Source organism: Symphalangus syndactylus, chromosome 15, assembly GCF_028878055.3.
Source record: "Symphalangus syndactylus isolate Jambi chromosome 15, NHGRI_mSymSyn1-v2.1_pri, whole genome shotgun sequence".
NCBI lineage: Eukaryota > Metazoa > Chordata > Mammalia > Primates > Hylobatidae > Symphalangus > Symphalangus syndactylus.
The window spans coordinates 17,397,962-17,421,927 of record NC_072437.2 but is presented as its reverse complement, the minus strand read 5'-3'; the positions used below and the strand labels follow the sequence as shown (position 1 = coordinate 17,421,927).

The following is a 23,966-nucleotide window of genomic DNA, read 5'->3' as shown; positions in this document are numbered from 1 at the left end:
TCAGATAATCTGCTCTATTCAAGAGGCATAGTTTCTTCAGTTTTAAATATATCGGCTGTGATAGTATGGACTCCTTAAGGTAGACGCTGCTCAAAAGATTATCTGGCAGTGAGGCTGTTTGACATTGCATAGGTGCTAATGATGCATTGATGGTAACAAGTGAACTTTCAATGTTTTAATCGCCTCTTAAATTTTAGGATTGCAATCTTACTAGTCAATATGAAGATGATGCCTTTCTTTGTTACAACTGAGGTAGTCTCTGGTGAAGAATATGTTTTCTTTCTGTAGTAGCTTTTTAAAATTTCTAACTCAGAAGCCTTTGTTCTCATTTTAATTTCTTCTAGATAGTGTTTAGATGGTCTTTCTTAAGTCATGCTTCGTTAATATATGATATTTTAATATAATTTTGTCTGCTGTATTTGAAGTTAAACTTTATTAAGAAAATATTAAAGCACTCCATACATATTTTGAATTAATTATTACCATTTGATATTTTAATGTATTATCTGTCTAGTTTTCAAGAAATAATGAAGAAAACATCAATATATCACCTACCATCATTTCATTACTTGATGGATTCAGAAGCTCAAGAAGGTAAGTCATTTTATGTTTATGTAGCTTACCAATTCTAAGAAGACAAATAACTAATAGAATATAAAGTGTCACCTTTGCAGTATTCATTAATGTCTTAAATGGAGCTGGGACTTTTATCAATGGCATATTATGTCTTGGTTTATATTTGCGAGCCTGCAAACATCTTGAATAATGTTTAAGTCTATTACTATAGCATGATCTTGATGATATGTTAAAGATACTTTTGACAGATTAAATTAAATATATAGACTTACTAAGCATGTACAGGGTTTTTGATCTTCAAATAAGGAATACATTTTTTTCTCAAGTGCTGTACACTAAATGTATGATGTGATTTCTAAGCAAATTTTATTTCAGATAAGAAGCTTGTAAGAAAGATAAAAATAGTTTTATGTAAAAACTATAAGTTTTTACTAGTAGTTGGATGAAAGGTGAATTTAGGCTATACAAACATCTGTAGCCTGAGTTTATGGTTCCTCTAACTATTTATTAGAGGCAAATACATAATGTAATTTGACCTCTGGATGTAAGGAGATTAAGTTTGAATTCTACTATCAGTGTGGTTATTTGAAATTGAACCATCATTTTTATATAGTCTTAAGTATCAAACGTGACTTTGCATGGGTTATGTAATATAACTGTCCTCATTGTCTTGAGATCAAAAGTACAGACATACACTCTTGACAGACTAGAAAAATTACCATATTTTTGTAGAGCGGTTGTAATACAAATCTAACTATCTTGATTTCTTTTGTTCTGTCCTTATCTGCACACACTGTAGATGTTTTCTGAACACTATAGTCCTGGTTTTTCTGTTTTTGGCCATTCCAGGTGGCTTCTACCTAGGAGAGCACATCTTTAGGCCAAGAGAGCTGGGTGTATGCCCAGTGTTGGCAGCCTACCTGGCTTAAACACAAATAGTTTAACCAAGCGATTCTTGCAAACCTAACCATTTAAGTTGATCACTTAGAGAACCTAGCCATTTAGATGATTTGAATGAAGATGCAATTTCTGTGTGGTTTATGAATAAAATTATATCATTATCATTACCATTAGTAACAATTCTTGGTTTCAACTGTGTAGAAGATAATTTGGCAAATTACAAAGGAAATGGAAGAAGTTCAAGGTAAGGTTGAGACGGAACTAGCATTACAATGTTTTACAACACAAACAAACACACTCTGTAATCATCTATATAGCCAATTAAAGCTTTAAAAATGTGTTCACACACACAGAGCTAAGGGAATTAAGGATGTGTCCTTGGAGAGATCAGGTGGCATTTGCTTGGAAAGGCATCACCAAGTAGAGGAACACTCAGTTCTCAAGTACTGAAGGATACTGACTTTTCCTGCGCTAACTCTTTTATACTTAGAATCCTGTGCTTGGAAAGGATGGAGCAAACCCATAGCTCAGTGCTCATATTTCAACACTGGCATGAAGATCCAAGAATTATAGGATGTCACTTATTTATACACAGATTAAAATTAGGGCTATGGTGGGTGCTAAAAAATTCTTCTATATGTGTTTCTAAGGCTGTATTATAATCTAAGGTGACTAAAACCTTACCCACATTAACTATTCTAAATATCCTATGTTGCCTGCCTCATGCCAACAGCCTCTCTCCAGCTGTTAGTACAGGTAGCAATCTGTTATAGAACAGTAGGGTCACCTAAGGACCTGCAGCCTTGGGGCAGATTCATCCTTGCCCAAGGCTCAGTGATTCTGGCTCGCAATGACCCTCAAGTCTGTCATGTCAGCTGCTTACTTGACATCCTACTTACTACCTCTTGTCAGTTTAGGGCCTTCAAGACATAGATGCCAAAATGGGGCTAAGCATGTAAGGGATTTACTGGGGGAAATGTTTGTGGAGGATAAGGAAGAAAACAGAAGTAGGCAAGGGGAGCCTTCAGAGCCCAATGTGGGTCCAGTGCCCGTAAGAGGAGAGAGAGGACAGATTGGGTGGGAAGAGTCTCCAGTTGCAACACAATTCTGAGACAGTCTCAGGTGGGCTGATGAAAATCCCTGAGCAGGAGTTGCCCACTAGAGGAGTGTCCTATATGGAACAGGAACCGGCTGGCTTGAGTAGGCAGCCCCAGGAGGAACATGGTCTCCCAGGAGCCACAGGTGCAGCAGTGGGCAGTGTTGGGCAACTCTGCTCCTTGTGGCAGGTTCCCTTAATCTGAGTGGCACACCCAGAGTAATATGTATTTAAAATAATTTTCCTTTACAGGTTTGCCCTTCCACCTATATTTTCGATCTCAGTCAATGGCAACATCACGCCCCAGGCTACCCAGAAACCTGGAATCATCCTGATTTTCTCCCTTTCCTTCACACCCTTCATCATTACATCTCATTGACTTTACATTCCTGATACATTGCCCTACCCCTTGTTCCATTTCCACCATCACTTGCCTTGATTCAGGTCTTCATTATCTCTGCTCCTGACTGCTGTTAGCCACCTTCTAATTGGCTGTCTCACTCCGGGCCAACTCCCTTTCTTTACCCTCACTAGTTCTTTTTCCATACTGTAACCTGCACTGCATGATCTTTTAAAAATCCAAATCTTGTCACATTTGTCTTCTGCTTAAAATTCTTCAGTGCCTCATTATTTCTTATAGGATAAAATCAAGGCTACTTAGTATGGTGTAATGTGTTTTACCTTGTGCTACTACTATCCTCATTTATCCTGTATTCTGGTTCTCAGGATTTCCAAAGTTGGTCAGGAGACTTTTTGCCAGTGGGCTTTTGCACATGTCATTTCCTGTGTATGACAGGTCTTCCCTTCTCCTATTTGACAAACTCATAATTAGGAAGGCTCAGATAATTCTTTCCTGAGCTCTCTGAGAGGTAGAACTTCCTATTTTTGAGTTGCCTACTGAAGCCTCTGTTATAGCACTTTTACTGAACCTCTGTTATATAGCACTTGGTCTGCCTTCATAGTGCCCAGGTACTTAATAAATGAGTGAATGAATGAATGAATTAGCTATAACATAACCCTATTGGCTGACTTAAATTTGCTCATTAGCGATGATGTTGTATTTCTGATCATCAGTCAGTTGACTCCCTTCAGGACCTAATATAATGTTCTATTCAAGGTATCACATTAAAAATTTTCAGGAGCATCTTCATGAATCTTTGCAGAATTGGATTAATGGGTAATATGGTTTTTATAAACAGTATTGCATTAATATATATGGAAATTTGTGTAATTCTACCACTGTTTTAAGAAACCTATCAAACTACAGTCTGAGGCAATATATTTAATATACTAGTTGGAGTACTACAGCACATATAATTACTAATGTGAGAATAACTTATTAACACATTTTAAACATTTTACAAGTAACATGAATAATTTTCTTCCAGATAAGACTAATAAATTTTCTACATGTTGAATAAAAATAACTCTTGAATATACCAGTCTACTTCAGATGTCTTCAAAATTCAGATTTGAATGTCAAGTTTGAATGTCATTTGTTGCCCCTAGGGGAGGCATACCACCACTTCGAAAGCACACAAGTTCATACTTGGCTCCTTGACCCAAGGCCTTCATTTAGACTCTTGTCATTTTTCATCTAGATTGTTCCAATAATCTTCTAATTAGCTTGTAAGGTCACCAGTTCTTCAGCTACTGCTGTCAGATGTAGTTCTTAAATATCAAATCTGATCATGTCAATTCCTGTTCTAATAATCTTTATTAGCTCCTCCTCACCTTATAGAACAAAGGTCAATGTTGCACATAAATTTAATTCCAACCTACTTCTTCAGGCTTATTTTCTATAGTTCCCCTGCGTGCACCTTGTGTAATGCTGATTATAATCCCTAAAGACACAATCCCAAATGCATGATCCTGAATGTTGAAATCTCCAAAGAACAAACTCCCTTACATCTAACTGAATTTCCAAACCATAATGATAGATTTGGAATTAGGTGCCATCAAAACTTCTAAAGGTGGATTTCAAGGTGTTACCAACAGTTTCCTTTTCCATTCAGCTCAATACATTTGCCGGAAAAGTCAGATGAATGGATTGCCTGTAGAATATAGTAACATGGAAAACTTCAGTTTATAATGCATTATTTGTCTGCATTGGCATTCCTTCTAGCTGATGAAATTCTAGGAGCTCTTCATGAGTTAAAGCTGAATTTGCCTGATGAAGCCAGCAAAGTTACTGACTCTAAAATAACTATGTGCACGGTAGGATAAGAAGGCACCCAATGATGTTGCTGTTCGATCACCAATATTGTTTCAGCCAAATCTGTGGTCTGTATATGAGTACATGAGCAAAGGATTTCCGTGTGCCCAAAACAACATAGAAGCATGACACAGAAGATAGGAAATTTAATAGGAAATGCTCATGTGAGTGTATATTGAATCAAACTAGAATTTCAAAAAGAGCAGCATCATGTAGAAAATCAGTGTGAATGTATTCTTCAAGAAGAGCCATGTCCTAAAAGAAAAGAAACAGTTACTCATCTCCATGCAAGACTTCAGAATAGAGTTAATTATTATGGAAGTCGGCCAGCTCTTATGGGCTACCTCCGTGCAGTTACCCATAATTTATCCCTGTAATACACTTTTTCATATGTTGAATTTTCTTTTTAGTTTCTTTGGGAAGGTTTTGTTTTTCTTTTTCCTTTTTTAAAGTTTTTTTCCTCACCATTTTAAATCATCAGCATTATTTTTTACAATTCACTATGGTATGCTACATGTTTCATCTTTACACTTCCAAATCTAGAGGTATAAATTGTATGAGCTTTTAGAGAGTTCTAATTTGTTTTATGCACTTTTTTTTTTGCAAATTTGACTCCATGGAAGCACATTTTAATAACACTGACTTTGTGTGTAAGCATTGTGTATATATATGTAAAAACCTTAAAACTTCCTCAATGAATAAAGGGATGTCCTTTTTCTGCATGTGCATTTGTGAAAGATAACATTTTTCAAGATCTCAGCTCTTTAGGCAACTGTATATGTGGTGGTGACTCATTGTTGGTATTTAATTTTAATTTTTTTAGCAAGGGGTGTCTCACTATGTTGCCCAGGCTGGGCTCTAACCATCCTTCCACCTCAGCTTCCTGAGTAGCGGGGACTACAGGCATGAGCCACTGCATCCAGCTCCACTGTAGGTTTGGATCAGTTTCATCAAAAGACTTAGGTTGTTCATCAGGATATTTCAAGTGACCAAACTATATAAGTGATTTCTTTATGAACACAATTTTTCTACTCATAACTGTTATGCCCGTGTAACTGTGGGTAGCACACCTGAGTGCTTATCATTGCAAAATTATGTATATTATTATTGCCAATTTTATTGTATAAAGTAGCCCACAAAGTGTTCTGTTGTGTTTTTATGTTTCTAAACTCTTTTAAAAATGTAAATATGTTTTAAAGAACTTTTAGAATTATTTTTATCAGAATTATGTATTTGGGGTTTTGATCTTTCAGGATTCAACACTGGGGATTATGGCGTCAGAAACTGTGTCTTTTGGGATTCTGGCCCAAACCCCTAGCCTTGTACCCTCGCTCCATAGATCTTCTAACAGCTCCTGGGCTTACATATCTCATCTTTTATGATACTTCTCCTGATTCAACCAACCAGTGGTGCTTCCCATAGCATTTTAGAAAGACCTGTTTTATAGCATTTATCAAGGTATTGACATTTGTTTAGTTGTCTGCCCCTTCCGTGATCCCAGTAGCAAACTTGTAGTACAACTAATTTAGGTTCTTTGTTTTTCCACTTGCATCCTAAGCAATCTCAATAAAAGATGCATTTTCTTTCTTTTGTAAAGACAAAATGTAGCATTGTTTGGTTTACTTGATTAGAGTTACAACCTCCGTACATTCTTGAAACTAAGAAGACCAGCAGTCAGAGAATATTTGTAGAATCTTCTCAAGAATTGGTTTCAACATAAGGGTCCAAGACCTTGGCATTGCTAAGATTTTCAGAATTCTGTCTTTTAAGTTAAGCCTGTGACTATTTACTAATTTGAAAATATCTTTAACTTCTTTTTTTTAATCTGTAGGCATTTCTAAGAAGCACATGACATTCATCTTTGAATAGAAGATTCATTTGAATGACAGTTTCTTTCATTTAGTAGAGGGGATTTTACTTTAAATTTTGCTGACAGGTTTTCATGACAGCCCTCAAATGGAAGCTTGAATTCACTTGTCATAGCTATTAAAGAGTTGTTTTTTTGTTTTTGTTTTTGTTTTTTTTTGGTGGGGGATGCATTTCCGTGATCTGGTCCTTCCACTTATTATTGCTATTATTGACCTTAAAGGTATAGAAGAGAAGAATATAGACAAAGCCTCTATTTTTGAAGGCTTGCTGAAGGCCAGCATTGAAGTTAATTCACTGTTGAATTTTCCTCTTAAAATTCATCATCATAATGTGGCAGAATCTTGCTACTTTTCACTTTATACTTGAAACCCCTTTAATTCTCAGGAGAACAAGAGCATCTGGTAGATTGTATTCACTATCAGCAAAGACTGAATAGCAGGAAAATGGTGTTAAGACTTTTTTTGTATCAAAAGCATTAAAATAGATAAGCCCAAGATAGCAACATAATTGTAATACTCTGTCTTGACTGTGTTTTATTTACAATCTATTTTAATATTTGTGTTTTTTTTTTTTTTTTTTTTTTTTTTTTTGAGACAGAGTCTCGCTCTGTCGCCCAGGCTGGAGTGCAGTGGCGCAATCTTGGCTCACTGCAAGCTCCGCCTCCCGGGTTCACGCCATTCTCCTGCCTCAGCCTTTCTGAGTAGCTGGGACTACAGGCGCCCGCCACCACGCCCGGCTAATTTTTTTGTATTTTTAGTAGAGACGGGGTTTCACCGTGGTCTCGATCTCCTGACCTCGTGATCCACCCACCTTGGCCTCCCAAAGTGCTAGGATTAGAGGCGTGAGCCACCGCGCCCAGCCAATATTTGTGTTTTAATATTAAATTCACCAATAAAATAGTGTTCTAAAACTATAGTAGATAGCTTTTATCTGAAGATACAGTTATCAGAGTTTTCTGCTTTTCATATAGGGAAGTCGATGTACAGAATCTTGTATAATATTATCTGGTTTTTGTTATTTTCCTGGGGGCTAAGTGCTAGATAATGAGGAAAGAATATATGTGGAAAAATTATTCTTGAGAAATATATATTAAAATTCCATTGTATGACAATGCTATTAATTTTTGTAGGAATTGCTCTTCAAATCTTAAAAACCAGAGTATCTACTAATTCACCAGTCTTCTCAATATTTGGCTCATATTCAACAACTAAATAAGCATGCAGTTTAAGGGGCATGTTCTTTGTAAATTATTTGGAGCATAGATTTTTTCCTTTTTATTACAACAAGGCTGCTGTAGGGATGCCTTTATAATAGGGCAGCTCTTTCCATTACATTCTAATTTGGAGATTCTTATTATCAACCTTGAAATGGGTGGTGTTATTGTTAGAGCTTAATATTAAACATGTCTTGATTTACATACATAATTACCATTAAAACTATCACCTCAAGGCCGGGTGCAGTGGCTCACGTCTGTAATCCCAGGACTTTGGGAGGCTGAGGTGGGTGAATCAATTGAGCTCAGGAGTTGGAGACCAGCCTGGGCAACATGGTGAAACCCCGTCTCTACGAAAAAAATAACAAAAATTAGCCAGGCGTGGTGGCGCATGGCTGTAGACCCAGCCACTCAGGAGGCTGAGTCACGAGAATTGCTTGAACCCAGGAGGCGGAGGTTGCAGTGAGCCGGGATTGCGCCACTGCACTTCAGCCTGGGTGACAGAACCAGACTCTGTCAAAACAAAACAAAACAAACAAGAAAGACAAAACCCTCAAAAAACAAAACAACAACAAAAAAACCAAAAAAACTATTACCTCAAAATCTTTAAATAGAAGTTCACACTGGAAAACAGCAACCAATGTTTTAAGATGGAAATAATTGTGTGTTTATGTGTATATGTTTGCTTTTAAAATTTTACACTTTTAGACAAATTATTTTTTTCCTTGTCATAAAGAAATTGCATTTTAATCGTCATTCTTCTAAAAGAATTTTTTATGATTTTATCAGCATGATACTTACAAAGAGCATATCCCCCTTTAGACAAATTATTTTAGGCAGCCAAGTTTAGTTTATTTGGGTTTCATGCTATAAATTATGCTAATTTATGAAGGTTACTTCTTGTTGGATGCTTGTATTATTCATATAATATTTAAATGCAAAAGAGAATATTAATATAAAGCATTATCAATTAAATTTTATTCAACCAGATGTTTTCTGTGATACATGATCATCTTAGGTGTATAACTAATTTTGCATTACCATTTATGAGTGATATAGTTGTGTTCTTTTTAAAGTGTATATGCAATTAGTAGTGGTTATATTCATTTCATGAAATCTCTTTGAAGGTCGTTTGTTTTAGGAGTATAAGTAATTTTCATTATAATATATTCATATATTTTTAAATCTCATTTCCATATGAAGGTAAAGATGGGGTCATTCTTAGAATGAAATAACTCCTTTTCAGAAGGACACAGTCAAAAGCTAGGAATTCATTTGTTATCCCTCTGCAGTTGTTAGGACAGGAACACTAATCTGGCCAACTTACCTTTAAAAGAGCATACAAAGTCAAAGATGTCGGGTTGTACCAGTAAATATTCACCAGCAAAGTTTTTATATCAAAGACTGGAACTTTCGAAGATGCTCCTGGGACTTAGTGTACTCTAACATCTATTAATTCCTGATACCTTAAGTGACTTGTCATAGAAGTGCTACATTTACAAGTAGTATACAAGGAGGCCCAAGAGAACAAATTCAGTTAAAGGCCAAGGAAGCAATTAACGTTCTCTACTTTTCCCTAAAGAACTTCCATAGCAAATGTTGCCCTCCCCCTGCACCCCCAATCTTAGCAAGGCAAGTGCATATAGTGAAATGGAAGTTAAAGTTCAAATAAAACATGTTTCCAATATTATTTGGTTCTTAGAGCTCTTCCTGAATGTGAATGCATACAGTTGTTTAAGGTGAAGTACAGTGAAAAATATTAGAAGAGATGGCTCTTGCTGAAAAATACCAAATTTCTATTTCTTTGTTTCCCCTGCATCTCTGTCAAGGGTCAGTGTTTGCAGTAGTGGTAGAAGTGGGTGGTAGGCTGGGTCCTTCCTGTGTATATGGTTAAATTGGAGTGCTTTTGAGGAGCACATGATTCTGTTTGTATTTTAAGCAGGACACACACACACACACACAGACACACACACACGCATGCACCCCAACCTTCTATTTTCTAGTCCTTCAAATTTTGAAAACTCTTGTGTTCACTCAGGTCTTTTCTTCTTTTTGATGAACATGTTGAACTCCCCGAAACTGTCCTTATAAGGCCAAGTTTCAAGATTTCTCACCTCCCAGTTGCTACAGTTTCTAAGTGTCCCTCTAAAGTGGGCCTTCCCTAATTGGATGTACAAGTATAATCTGACTGGTGTAAAATAAAGCCTCTACCTCCCTGATTTTGGAAATTATATTTTTAATGTGGGCTAGGTGCACTGATTTTTTGATGGTCATATTAAACTTTTGACTTATATTGAGCTTGTGGCCAAATAAATGTATCTGTCTGTCCCCACCCCCTACACAGTGCTGCTAAACTCAGGCTGAATATGGTCTTTAGACTTATCTTTATTAAATTTCACATTGTTAAGACCAATCCATTGTTATAACTGAAGACATTTTCCTTCACATTTAGTTTTCTGTTATACTTGTTGTCCCCATCACGTTTATATATTCTGAAAATTTTATTATACTTGTAATGTCATCAGTTAGTCAAACCATTGACAAAACTGTTCATCAAGGCAAAGCTGAGAACACACCATTTATTAGAAATGTCTATCCAGGTGGGCACCAAAGCCAAGAGCCTTGGGAGTACTGTGGAAAAGCACTTTCATCCAATCCAACAATTCTTCATAGGGATGCCATGAGATACCACATGTTTGTGTCTATGGATTTCCAATTTTTCCAAGGGCAGGGACCATGTCTATTTGGCTAGCTACTATACTCATCACTCAGCACCGTGCCTGGGACACAGAACAACTAGAATTGCACTGGGACGCCAATATGAAGAGGTGGGTTCTTATATTCCATCACCAATCTCTCTCTTATTCTATAGGAACTGATTGGTGGCTCTTAAAATATATTGCTTTAAAAAAGTACATCAATTATTATTTGTTGCGTGTAGCATTGCAGAAGTAGATAATGGTGGTTTGAACTCCCATGAAGATAAGAAAGATGTTGCCACCCTGAGGAATGGAAATATTAGCTTATATTGAGAGTCATTTGCAAATAGTTTACCTCATTATTTCTCACCTAAAGTCACTGAATATTCAAAAGTTCCTTAGACTAAGCAGAAATGCTGTATTTCCATCAAGTTCTTTTCTCTTTTCATGGATTTACTTATACAACCATTACCTTTTTCTTTTCCTTTCAGAGACCAGAGAAGACTATGATGACAAGCAGGTGGTCACAGAGATCGTGGCAAGATGTTTTATTCCGACTCTGATAACAACTACTTCCTGGGAAAGTTTTCATTTTATTGGTCATGAGATTCGAATTACTGAGGCCATGGATTGTTATGGTGCTGTTGTTTGGCCATCGGTATAATTTCATACAGAATTTGTTACATTCCAATTATTTTTCCAGTCAGTTTTGTTCATTATTATGTTCTATTTGGAAGAAGAAAACAGATTCCATATTCCTTCTTTGTGACCTCAAATAGTACTATGTTTTAGAAATTGTGTGACTGGGAAATTATGTCTCCCAATTAATTCTGTAATTCTATTTCTTTCTTTTTTTTTTTTTTTTGAGACAGAGTCTTGCTCTGTCACCTAGGCTGGAGTGCTGGGCTTGATCTCAGCTCACTGCAACCTCTGCCTCCTGGGTTTAAACGATTCTCCTGCTGCAGCCTCCTGAGTAGCTTGACTACAGGCGTGCACCACCACGCCAAGCTAATTTTTGTAATTTTAGTAGGAATGGGGTTTCACCATGTTGGCCAGGCTGGTTTTGAACTCCTTGCCTCAAGTGATCCATCCACCTCTGCCTCCCAAGGTGCTGGGATTACAGGCATAAGCTACCACGCTGGGCCTCAATTAATTCTATTTCTGACTTTCTTGAAATTTGTAGGATTAATACAGGATGTTGTTTACTTCTTCAGTTTTTAAAATAAGAGTTTAGAGCAGTAAACTTTTTTATTTCCCCTTTTATTAGCTCCATTTGAGTTAAACGATTACAATGAAATCTATATGAGTCTCACATGTAGAATGTCCTCAAAGACCCTCAATCCTTTACCAACTGTCCCATGAAGAGTAGTGGACCCACCACCCCACCTGCCCCAATCGCACACACCACTTGGAAATGACTAGTATTATCAGAAGTTGCTTCCTTTAAAAATGATCAAACCTAAGCGATTGAACTCCACATTTTTAGTTATTTCTCTTTCCCTCTCAATAATCCCCAAGGAATTTTTCTAGCAGAAATGTTGAACCTCTCAGAGGATGCACTTTGGTTGATATTTTTTGGAGTGATGTACAGGTACACACATGGGTACTCTCACGTACTCATGTGCACGCATACATATCATATTATTAGCAGCATATTTATCCAATAAAGTTTAATTTTACTTTCTGTTATTACTTGCCAAGTATCCCTTTTTTCTTTTTTCTAACTTTCATAGGCCCTTGTTCTATGCTATTTCCTGGAAACAAATGCAAAGCAGTATAATATGGTTGACAAAAACGTGATTGAAATTGGAGCTGGAACAGGGCTAGTCTCCATTGTGGCAAGTTTACTTGGTAAGCAGATATTTTTGATTGAATAGAGGGAGTGTCAGAGAATTTAATGATCAAATATTAGTTGTTTTACTATCCAGTGTACTATGACCTGCGCCTATCTGTGACTCCTTAACTGTTTGAATGGCCTTCATCTAGAAACTACAGATTTTAAAGTCTCCTTACCAGTTTCTTTCATAGTTTTCTGCATTAAGTTGTGTTAATTCCGGTCTCTTTCATAGTTTTCTGCATTAAGTTGTGTTAATTCTTCTTGTGGAATACTGTGACAAGCCTCAGATGAAGTGTTCTAAATAAGAGGTGCACGGAAGCATTCTGGTTGCAAGAGGAGAAATGTGAAATACCAGGCAGAGGCAGATTCTATTGCTGCTGATTCAGATGCACTTTAGATTTTAGCGCCATTTCAGTGTTCCCATGTAGCTGTAGATTCCTTTTGAGTTTTGAAGTGCTATGCTTTTATGAAAAAGCACGTGTCAGAATAGGGAGATAATATTAGAAATCACATAAAAATCACACGTCTGCTTCTATTTTCAGGTGTTTGTCCTTGAATTTGTTTTCTCAGTTCATTCAATTCTTTTTTTTTCCCTCTGTCGCCCAGGCTGGAGTGCAGTGGCGCGATCTCCGCTCACTTAAACCTCTGCCTCCTGGGTTCAAGCAGTTTTCCTGCCTCAGCCTCCCCGAGTAGCTGGGACTACAGACATGCACCACCATGCCCAGCTAATTTTTTGTATTTTTAGTAGAGACAAGGTTTCGCCATGTTGGCTAGGCTGGTTTCGAACCCCTGACCACAGGTGATCCGCCCACCTGGGCCTCCCAAAGTGCTGGGATTACAGGCGTGAGCCACTGCGCCTGGCCTATCTCCATTCTTTTTTATTGTGACCCTGAGTTCTCTCACCAGCATCTTTTCCAACTGAGCATGTGATAGTTTTTAATGTATGCCTGAGCCTGTTTCAGTTCAGTCTTTTTGTTATTGTTATGTATCTCATTGCCTTAGTTTAGCTCCTTCTCTGATGTGTGCTACCCAGATCCATCCTGATTTCCTTGATCTTCAGAAGTGCACGCCTGCCACTCTAAAATCTTGAGAGGAATTGAACATTTAGCAATTTATGACTTTCAAATACTAGAGATTTATAAGACTCTTGGAGTCTTCCCAAATATATTTTTTAGAAGTTGCTGTGTCCTGATATTGTTTTCCAAAGTCACTATTCCATTTAGTAAGGATAAGTCAGAGTCACTATTCGATTTATACCTGAAAGCCTTACTTAGGAGCAGAATTTGTGCTTTGGGGAGTCATTTGTTTTTTTAAAAAGAATTGGTCCCTTGAGTCCGCTTGTCTAACTTGAAACAAATATTAAAATATAGAAACTTTGTTTAGTCAGTATTCTGAAAGTGGCAGTGTTTATCTCTCTAGGCACAAAGATATTAAGTATAAGGGAGAGTTTACATTCAATATGGGCAAAGGTATATTCCTTACTCTGAGATTTAAGAAAGATTTGTTGAAAATGATAGACCCACCCATAGTAGAATGTAAAGGCTTATATCTCTGTGAGTGTACCAATATGATAGGCATATTCCCCTCCCATTTTAATATTTTCACAAAATACAATTGATGCCAAGAGACTTGTGATATTGCAGCTGAGGAGTGGCTTCTGATTTGGTCTGAGCTGAACTAGACTTCTCTTCCATTTCTGCTTTCTTGTTCTTTACCTGGTCTGTGCTTTTCTGATGCTGTAGAATTGGACAATCTTAGATTATTTGCAGATTATTTTTAGCCTTTGCTACTGCTCAAAGTTTACTTTAGTGACCAAATTTCTACAAATTTGCTTCTGCCGTATTTCTTCCTCAAAAACCCATCACTATTCACTTCTATCTGGAAATTGTTTACATCTTCATCTATGAGTGGTAGCTTTATGAGCACTATACACACGTTGTGACTAGGTTTTTAGCATGTTTTGGTGGGAAGATTTACACTTGTGATGGGCCAAGTTGAAAACCTGGGCATAGCATGGATGTCATAATACTTTTCAGTGAATGCCATTGAAAGGTCTTCTTTCTTCCCTCCACTTCTCACATGAGCACTTCCTGTTCAACTATAGGATGTCTGATGTTACATACACTCATTTGGTCTCACATGACTGAGGCTCAGAATTCTTTTAGGGAGGTACCTATTCTTCCATCAATGACTTCTCATTGGTCCAATGAGGGTGCCAAATATTTTGACTTTCTCTTTCTCTCGATTATTTTTCTCCTGGTATGTAGTAGATAAATAGCAAACAAAAGCAATAGTAACAGCAAAACATACCAGAACAAAAACCAGGAGAACATAAAAAATGCAATGGTGCGCAAAAGTACCATGGGTCTCTCTCTCTCTCTCTTTTTTTTTTCTTTAAGCAGAGGCATATAGCTGCTCTGCATCCATTTGAATGGGATTCCCTTTTTGTGTAGAGGTACTGATGAGTGTTTTTTTAGGGGTGGATGAAGAACTGTGCAGAATTGCAAAGTGCATGTTGGCTTGAAACTTTTGATTGTTCTACCTTATCTCATGAGGGTTACTTTCTCTACTATCCTTTGCTTCACAGGTGCTCACGTGACGGCCACAGATTTACCCGAATTACTTGGAAACCTGCAATATAATATTTCCCGAAACACCAAAATGAAAAGCAAGCATTTGCCTCAGGTTAAAGAACTCTCCTGGGGAGTAGCTTTAGATACAAACTTCCCCAGGTCTTCTAATAATTTTGACTATATTTTGGCAGCAGATGTGGTCTACGCTCATCCTTTCTTGGAAGAGCTCCTCATTACCTTTGACCATCTGTGCAAAGAAACCACCATCATCCTGTGGGCCATGAAATTCAGGCTGGAGAAGGAAAATAGATTTGTAGATAGATTTAAGGAGTTGTTTGACCTGGAGGAAATTTCCAATTTCCCTAGCCTGAATATTAAGTTGTATAAAGCTGTGAAGAAAAACCGGAGGAGTGTATGACATCCTCGATCCGACGTGGAAATGCTAAGGCAATTTTTAGCAAATAATCACTTTAAAGGAAACCCTGAATAACTTTATGTGCCACTGAGTTTCCCAAGGGGAAATACACACACAGATGCACGCACACACACACACACACACACACACACACCACTGCAAGAATAGAAGATATTTTCCTAAATTTGCCTCACCCCAGGCAGTAATTTTTCCAGGTACTGCATGTGAGTCTGTAGGATTGGGGGTAACTTGTTCCTAGTTTGTCTCTATCAGCACCAGGCCCTGGGCCTGCCTTCTACTCATGCGGTAATAGAAGCTCTTGGCAAAGTCACACTGTGCCGTCATTGTCTGCTCTCCTTATTCCTTATGTCATCGTTTATTATTATTTTAATAATGGTGCAATTATTATTTTTAATGTATAATCACAAAATGATAGTTTTTAATAGTATCTCTTCAGTGAAACTTGTTATTCTTTTAAACATAAGCGTATATGATTCTCTCTTTAGAAATAATGAAATTGACTACAGTGGGATCTGCAAATAAATCTGAATAGGCAGATACATAATGTAATGGTAAATCTCAGACTTTTGTGGTTTTCATTAGTGCCAGCTTATAGGTGGTCTATCATTTCCGCCTGGCAGAGTAGACCTCTGATATAACCTCTGATGAAATCAGTCAAACTTGTGGATTTGAGGTCATGGATGAGGACATTTTATTCTACCAAATGAAAAATGAATGAACGTAAGCAAAAATTATTGAGACTTTGGAGAAGTTACTGTTTTAAGCCAACTGTCATTATTTTGTATCACAAAAACAGAAATAAGTATAAACGCTTTGGGTTAAAAATATATATGAAAAGATTTAGGTCTCTAATCTCAGATAATCAGACATATAGCTGGTTTTAAAGTTTAAAGCTCTTCTGACGAACATATATATATATATATCTAGATACTTGAAATATTATGTGATTTTTTCACATATGCTTTCCTTAGAGACTAGAATAAAGTCTGTAGTAATTCAAGTCAGTGCAAAAAGAGCAAAGAATTAGGATTTTGTACTATGTAACTGCCTAGACGACACTGGTTGGCAATTATTCTGCCATGTCCCCAGTAACATTTTTTAGGCTGTTGCTGTGCCCTCGGGGTGATACTTTCCTTCCTAGAATCAGTCCTTTCTGCTTTGCTGAAAGTTTTCTGTCTACTCCAGGTTGAGTATAGTTGAAAAGAATATTTTCTAGGACTCTGATCAGTAAGTCAGGATACAAATATACTCCAGTGTATTTTATTTTATTTTTTTAGTACATGTGGTTCATAGGACCATCTCTCAATAATTCCCAATATTTACATGGATCTTTGTCATTTTCACAGTCTTTACTTACATAAAGTCATTTAATCCTCACTACCTTTCTAAGAGGTGGAAACTATGCTATCCCTACTTCACGGATAAAGAAACTGAGGCTGAGATGTCCCCTGGCTACACATCTGCAGAGTGGCAGTCAGGACATTCAAGTCCAGGTCTGTATGAGCCCAAAGCCTGTATTAACCACTGCACTGTCTTTATGTATTTAAAAGAATAATTTTCAAACTTTTAAAAACAGGTAAAGTCATTTCTTTAAAATGTAATAAATATCCAGAAAGAAAAACAAATACATTAGAAAAAAAATGACAACTGTTCCATTTTAAAACTTTTATTTCCTATATGAGTAGGTCAGGGTAGGCTTGTTTTGAAGGTGATATTTAGGTGAAGCTGACAGGAGGTAGCAGTGCAGGTGTCTGGGGAAGGGTGTTGCAGGCAGAAGGAACAACCACACAGGGATCTGGAGGCAGGAGCCAGCCGATCCTCTGGAAATATCAAAGGCCAGAGTGCTTGGCACAGAGTGAGCAGGAGAGGCTGGTGCAGAGTGAGCAGGAATTCAGAGAGGCTACAGGGAGCTAGATCACGTTGGACTGTGTTGCAGGCTGGGTTCTCTAGAAACAAGACTCTGAGAGGGAATTGGGTGAGCAGGTCATTTTTTAGGGAGTGCCGTTGAAATGAAGACCTGTGGAAAGGAATGGAAGGAAGTAGGGCAGAAACAGGTCGAGCTGCAATGCAGGCCCAGTAACAGTCTGAGGTGACCCCCACATGGAGCACTGGCCCAAGAGTGGCCTCTGGAGTTGTCCTGACTGGGGAGATATGTCTGGGCCTTTATGACCCCGTGTGGCCCAGTCATTGGATATGTGCTGCCCTGGGAAGACTCTGTGACCTTGGATGAGGTGACTCCATTTGAACATGTTGACAGCTGTGGGCTGCCTGCCACCAGCTCCAGCAGCAGGGGTTAGGTCACCCTCAGGATCTGGGTGGCTTATCACAGGGTCCAGCATGATCTTTAGGCCTCAGAAAGAGCTCTGGTTTGTCTTCTGGTGGAACGGAGAATCTCTGAATGGTTTTGTGAGTAGAGGAGTGAAATAAACTTTCCTCATGTAAGGACCACTGTGGCTGGCATTTTGAGACTAGAATGGGCTGATGTGGCAGCCTGCGTTGGGGTGGCGAGAAGTGGCCAGTTCTAGACGTGTTTGGCTGCCAGAGCCAAGAGACCTTCCCACCAAGTACAGTGTAGAGTGTGTGGGAGAGAGTCAGGGCTGAGCCACTGTGCATACATTTAGAGTCAACAGCTTAGAGATAGTTTGTGAAGCTCCCTCAGGGAACAAAAAGACTAGACAGGGAGTAAAACAAGGACTAGGCCCCAAGTCCTTAAGAGATCACATATGGGTGTATATACTGAGATGATTTTGAAGGTTCTACACACTCTCCCCCACTCCAGTTATATGAGTATCTGTTGACTCTGAGCAACATGAATTTAATACCACAGTGGTTTTTGAACTGGTCAGTAGAGTTCCAAGGTTCCTGAAAGCTGCCTCTAGAGGCTTCTAGGAGCCTGAGAGTTGTAAATGCAGCAGGAACCTTGGGGTAACAAATGAAAAAATGGCTCCTCTGCTAAGAAAATTTTCGAATATCATTACTAAGTTATTTTTAGGTAGAATACATAAGGTGTCCTTTCAAAGACAGCATTAGGACCAAACCAACCATACAATTCTATAAAGTTCCTCTTTCTCTATGTGCCAATCTGTCAAACGCAGTGTTCCAGATTCATTGTTTTATTCTGTTTATAGCATTCACACCCAAAGTTTAACACCCAGCCACACACATCATGTCCCTCTTTTCCACTTCATTCTATTATCCACTTCGTTCTTTTATTCTTTTGTCTTTTTGCTGGAGTTTCTCCATACTTTTTAGATCCAATTTTACAATAATTTAATTTCAAAAGATGTAATTAGAGTAGGCCTTTTCTACCTAACTTTTTTTTTTTTTTTTTTTGGACTGGGAATTGATTTGTTAACTTCCATCCAAGGGAGTTATACTGTGAATTTTCGCACCTTTTTATCTGGCTTTTTGACAAGTTAGACTATGTTATTAAAAACCTTAGTCCAATTCTTTCAGTAACTTTCTGGATTTTCAATAGAATGAACTTACTTATCGTCAAGGTTTTAATATAGGTTAATACAGAATAGCTATCACTCAACAGAAGACGCCCCAACCTGCAGGAGATTCTCTGCAGCTTAAAATTACACACAGGTAACCATGAGAGTTCTGTTCCCTAGACCGTATCAACTGTCTTTGGAAACTAAGTACTGCACTAAAACCTTCTATCTTGGAATGTAATGATATATCCTCTTTTATTTGTACCAATTTTTGTCTACCAGAATTTATAAAAAAAGTTTTTTTCATTCCATATTCATACTCTGTTCCCTTTCTTTTGGATAAAGAATTGGTGACATTGGGTAACTTCCTAACATATCTGCAGCCAAATAGGATGCTCATTATATTGTGGAAGAGATGAGGAAGCATAACAGAATGGACTGTTCCTTTTCTTCATTAAGGCCTCAGAGTCTAGGAGCTTGGCCTTCTCAGTGAAAGCCTGGTCTTCATAGACAGAGACCATGTCTCATTTGTTTAGGTAGCACCATTTGCACATGAGCAGACAAATAATTTCTAAATATCATTTGGAAGTGAAACACATCCACTGAGTAGAATTTTGATACAAGAAGAGATTTCCAGGTATTAAATTTGAAAACTAGCTGGTGACCTTGGGTTGTAGATATAAAAGAATTAAAGTCAACCATAAGTAAATCAGACAAGTAAGCTTATTGATAAGGCTAAAATAAATTTAATATACTGTGCTTCTTCATACTTCATTTTAATTTAGTTTTCATGGAAATTGTAGGTGAAGAAAATAAAAATGGTCAAAAATATGTATTTTTAAGTCATATATAAATTATAAGGTGATAATAGGAAATAAAATTGGGAATGGAGCAAGTGAATAATTTGCAAAAGTGTTAATAGGAATACAGGCACAGCAAAATTTAAAAATTATAGGCATTTGTGTTAGTGTGTATGTGTGTGGACCCAGTTCCTTCTATCTTCCTTATGAAGCCTGGAAGTGGTTTGCGAATGAGTTCCACACCCAGGTATCACTGTGTTTGAGTTTGTGATGTGAAATTAAGTCTAGGATATTACCTGCAAGTCCAGTGTCAATATTTGCTTTGCTTTGAAGTTCCATACAAAATCAAAGACAGCGTTCTGTATAATTATACTGTAGTATTAACAGGATAGTTGTGTCTTAGGTGCCTCGGTTAGCATCAGTTAGTTCTGTGGTCATATTAACTCCTTTTTGAAGGATTCCTGAGCTGGACATTTGTGTTTACTCAGTTCGCATATGGCTGTGTGGTACTTAGATTGCTGGGCATACACTGTTGGCTGCTTATTCTGTTGAACTAACCTTTGGTCTCTATCATAAGCAATGCTTTTACTCTCAAAAGTCCTGCTCAAAGGCAGGATTTTTCCTCTCTATTCCTTGTTTGTTTCTTTATTTCTAAGGCAATTGTCTTTTCCTGAAATCCAATCAAGTTTTAGAATTGGCATTTACCATCAAGCAATTTCAAGGGATTACTAAAAACAATAACAGATAATCCAGGTCAGTTTTGTGATAAATGGTATTTTTTTTTTTTTTTTTTTTTTTTTTGAGACGGAGTCTCGCTCTGTTGCCCAGGCTGGAGTGCAGTGGCGCAATCTCGGCTCACTGCAAGCTCCGCCTCCTGGGTTCACGCCATTCTCCTGCCTCAGCCTCTCCGAGTAGCTGGGACTACAGGCGCCCGCCACCACGCCCGGCTAATTTTTTGTATTTTTAGTAGAGACGGGGTTTCACCGTGGTCTCGATCTCCTGACCTCGTGATCCGCCCGCCTCGGCCTCCCAAAGTGCTGGGATTACAAGCGTGAGCCACCGCGCCCGGCCGATAAATGGTATTAATGGAAAAAACATAGAAAAATATTGAATATCTTCTGCCAACAACGAACACTTTACCAAATCAAAAAATATTGCCTGGTGTTTCAAACAAAAGCACAAACAGAATAAGATTAAAACATGCCATTAAAAATATTTTAATAGCTGGGCATTATTTCATGATGCTACAAATATAAGTATAAAATTTTTAAAGTGACTTATTTGGCAAATGCTAGATTTTGTAGTTTAGGTTTTGAAAATTTCTATATTCTTATTGTCCATAGTCTATAATGCCTATACGCTTTGTTTTAATTTTAAATTACCTTTTTTTTTTAATTTCAGTGTCATGATTTAATTTGGGTGTTCTTATCTAGTGCCATGATTTAATTTGGGCTTCCTATCTACTTCTGTGTTTTCTTCGTTAGTAGAGTATAAATCATAATGGCAAAGGTTGCCTCTTTGTCACAAACCATCATAAATAAGCCCAAAGGACAGGACATAAAAATGTAAGAAATTCTTAGATTAAAAAACATGAGTAATGCTTCTACCTACCTGGCATGCAGAGGTAAAAGTACAGTTGGCAACTGGCAAATTATTAACAGTTTTCTACCAAGGATTTCCTCATTCCTTAGTGTCTCTGTGATTAATAGATAGTCAATTTAAGAATTAGAAGATGTAAAACATAATAAACACATTTTGTAATCACGTATTGGAAAGAAATTAAGGAAACATTTTGTGCAACATTCAAGGGGTCAGGGGAACAAAGTACTAGAACTCTTGAAAACAGATTTCATATTTTTTTAAGAAATAATTCAAGGAGGCTTAAAGGGAATTATAAGAATACGACTGTTAATTAATGCATAATAAATAGTTGAATAAAGAATAATTAATGCAACTACCTTTTACTTTACTTGAATTTTAGTTTTTCTTCTTTTGGAAGCCTCTAATGGTTGTCATTCACTCATTTATTTATTCAGTATTTACTGAAAACCCACAGTGTGCCAAGCAGGGGCTGCAGATACAATAGTGAACAGACAGACAGGGCCAGTCCTCACAGAGGCCATGAGCCCAGTGCAGATGGGCAGAGGCAGAACTGGGGATGGCCTGGTAGGGGGAATACATGAAAACCAATCAGTGCTAGGTGTCCTGGCAGGGGTAGCCTAACCCACAACCAGGGCATAGTGAGGGCTTCCGGGGGAAGGTGTAGCTGGGTGAAGGAGATGGAGGTGAGGGCAGAGAGGAGAGACAGGACATGTCCTAGGCAGAAGGAAGTGTGTGTGCTAAGCTTTGGGGGCAAATAGGAGTGACTTGTTCCGATGACTCGCTGGAAAGATTGTAGCTTCTACGAACCTTTGCTGAAGTAATAACCATTATTAGTGGAATACTCACTGCTTTCAGGACTGTTTTTAGAGATTTCCAATATAGCATCTCACTGAATCATCCTGACAACCCTGGCGGCATTAACCCACTTTATATATGAAGATATTGCGGCTCAGCAGAAATAAGCCTCCTCCCAGGTTACACATGGGTGGCAGTTGGGATGGGAACCTCTGTCTCTATGGCACCAAAGCTTGTGCTGTTTACAGAGTATGGCCTTGTGTAAGTCTTCCACTCTGAGCCCTGCAAGGAAATCCCGAATTTTAATTTTATTCTAGCTAATTTGGAGCTATCCAGTTTTGTAAACCTTGTCTTCATTTGCCACCTGAGCACAAATTAGCTTAAAGTGGGCTACTCTTGAGATGAGCCTGCAGAAATGTACTCCTGTTTATAATGTCTCCAAGAGTAGAATTTTATGAATCCACATACATACCCAGCAAAGACTTCACTAAGTTTTTCTTTGCAAGGAATATGGAGCACATATTAGAGCAATTAATTTAAAGGCGTATGTTGATCTTAAAACAACCAATGTGGGAAGCGAAAAAGACCTTATTATATAAAGGAGGTGCCGAGGTGGAAGCAAATGCTGTTCTTTTGCTTGGGCAACAGCTCAGGAAGAATGAAATGAATGAAATGCGGGCTGCCCTCTGGTGACTTTTCAGCAGAGAAGGTCAAGGGGGTGGGGATGAACTTTAAAACCTCATTTGATCTGTTTGTGGCCATATTCTGTGAACGTTGCTGATGTTTATAGGTCTGTTACTAGGCGGGAACTCTCCCTGAATCAGCAGAGTTAAGCCATGGGGTGATGTGAGAACACCAGTTCTTGGAAACCACCTTTCAGCAATCTTTCAACGGGAGGGCCCGCATGGACTCAGGCAGCAGAGCCTTCCAATGCCAAAGACCAGGCCAAAGGGGCCGAGTGGGAGAATGGAAGGACACCAATATCTTTGGCAGCAAAGTGCTTGTCTAAGTGGAAATGGCCTTTGGTGCCCGTTAGCCTGAGGTTGGCCAGGCACCTCTGTCCCTGGAGGGCGATATTGCAGAGTAAGCCGCAAGTCCTGGCTGCAGCCCTCCAACAGGTGACAGGATGTAAGCTGATGCAGGAGCAGGGTGGTGGGTGAGGGGTGGTGGTCGGGGGTGGCTCGGAGAGCTGCCACGATGTCAGAGGCTGTCCTGTGAGCATGAGATGCAGAGGGCGGTGCTGACTGCCACAGGAGAGCAGAGGCAAGGCAGCCACTGAATGTTCCAGAATGGAGAGGAGGGAAAACGTTGTATTTAAAACTTCTTGTGGGAAATGGCTACCCGGCACAGGCACAACTTCAAAAGCAGGATGGTAGAAATGGAAACCCGAGGGAGAGATCCCAAGGTTATTGAGGAAAGGAATCACAAGATGTTTCTCTCTGATAGTCTCTTTATTGTCCTTATTCCTGGTTGATTTTTGAGCTGACCAGCAGAGCCTGAAGCCTGCCGATTGTCATCTCTACGAAGCAGATGACTGAATACGGAGTTTGATAAATGCAAGAAGTCAAAGCCAACATCTGAAGAAATTTCAGCTGGGATGCTGATGCAAACTCTCTTAGACAAAATGCTTGCTTTGCTTCTATTTCATGCTCCTACCAAGTAGGTGAAATTCTAAGGATTTAGATACCATTTCCCTAGAGCTCCCAGAATAAAATTCGAGTATGAAATTACAGATGATCGCCACTTGGAGGCCCCGGTGATCTGCAAAATGAACTTTTCCTTCTGAATAAATAAGTGAAAATAAAAGAAATGATTTAAGCAAGTGAATTGAATTATAGAAGATGATATGCAAATGCATCAAAAGCGGCAAGGGGTAAATGCACAACAACGTAATGTGATAAACGTGTGGTGTTGTCTT

At 38.3% G+C, this 23,966-nt stretch overlaps 1 protein-coding gene across 6 annotated transcripts in view; it reads left to right on the top strand.

Annotated features, from left to right (window-relative positions):
• LOC129464126 (putative methyltransferase-like protein 21E) overlaps positions 1-23,966 on the top strand; it is a 66,212-nt gene that overhangs the window by 4,577 nt on the left and 37,669 nt on the right. For 3 of the 6 annotated variants that reach the window (XR_010115905.1, XR_010115907.1, XR_010115904.1), the window contains exons 1-3: positions 610-10,697; positions 11,060-15,090; positions 16,761-16,907. Coding sequence is in view for 3 of the 6 variants with exons in the window: in XM_055245122.2 (XP_055101097.2) it covers positions 10,879-11,226; positions 12,302-12,419; positions 14,993-15,396 (870 nt within the window). In the remaining 3 variants the exon portion in view is untranslated. The other 3 variants (XM_063618663.1, XM_063618664.1, XM_055245122.2) reach the window with 2 other exon arrangements.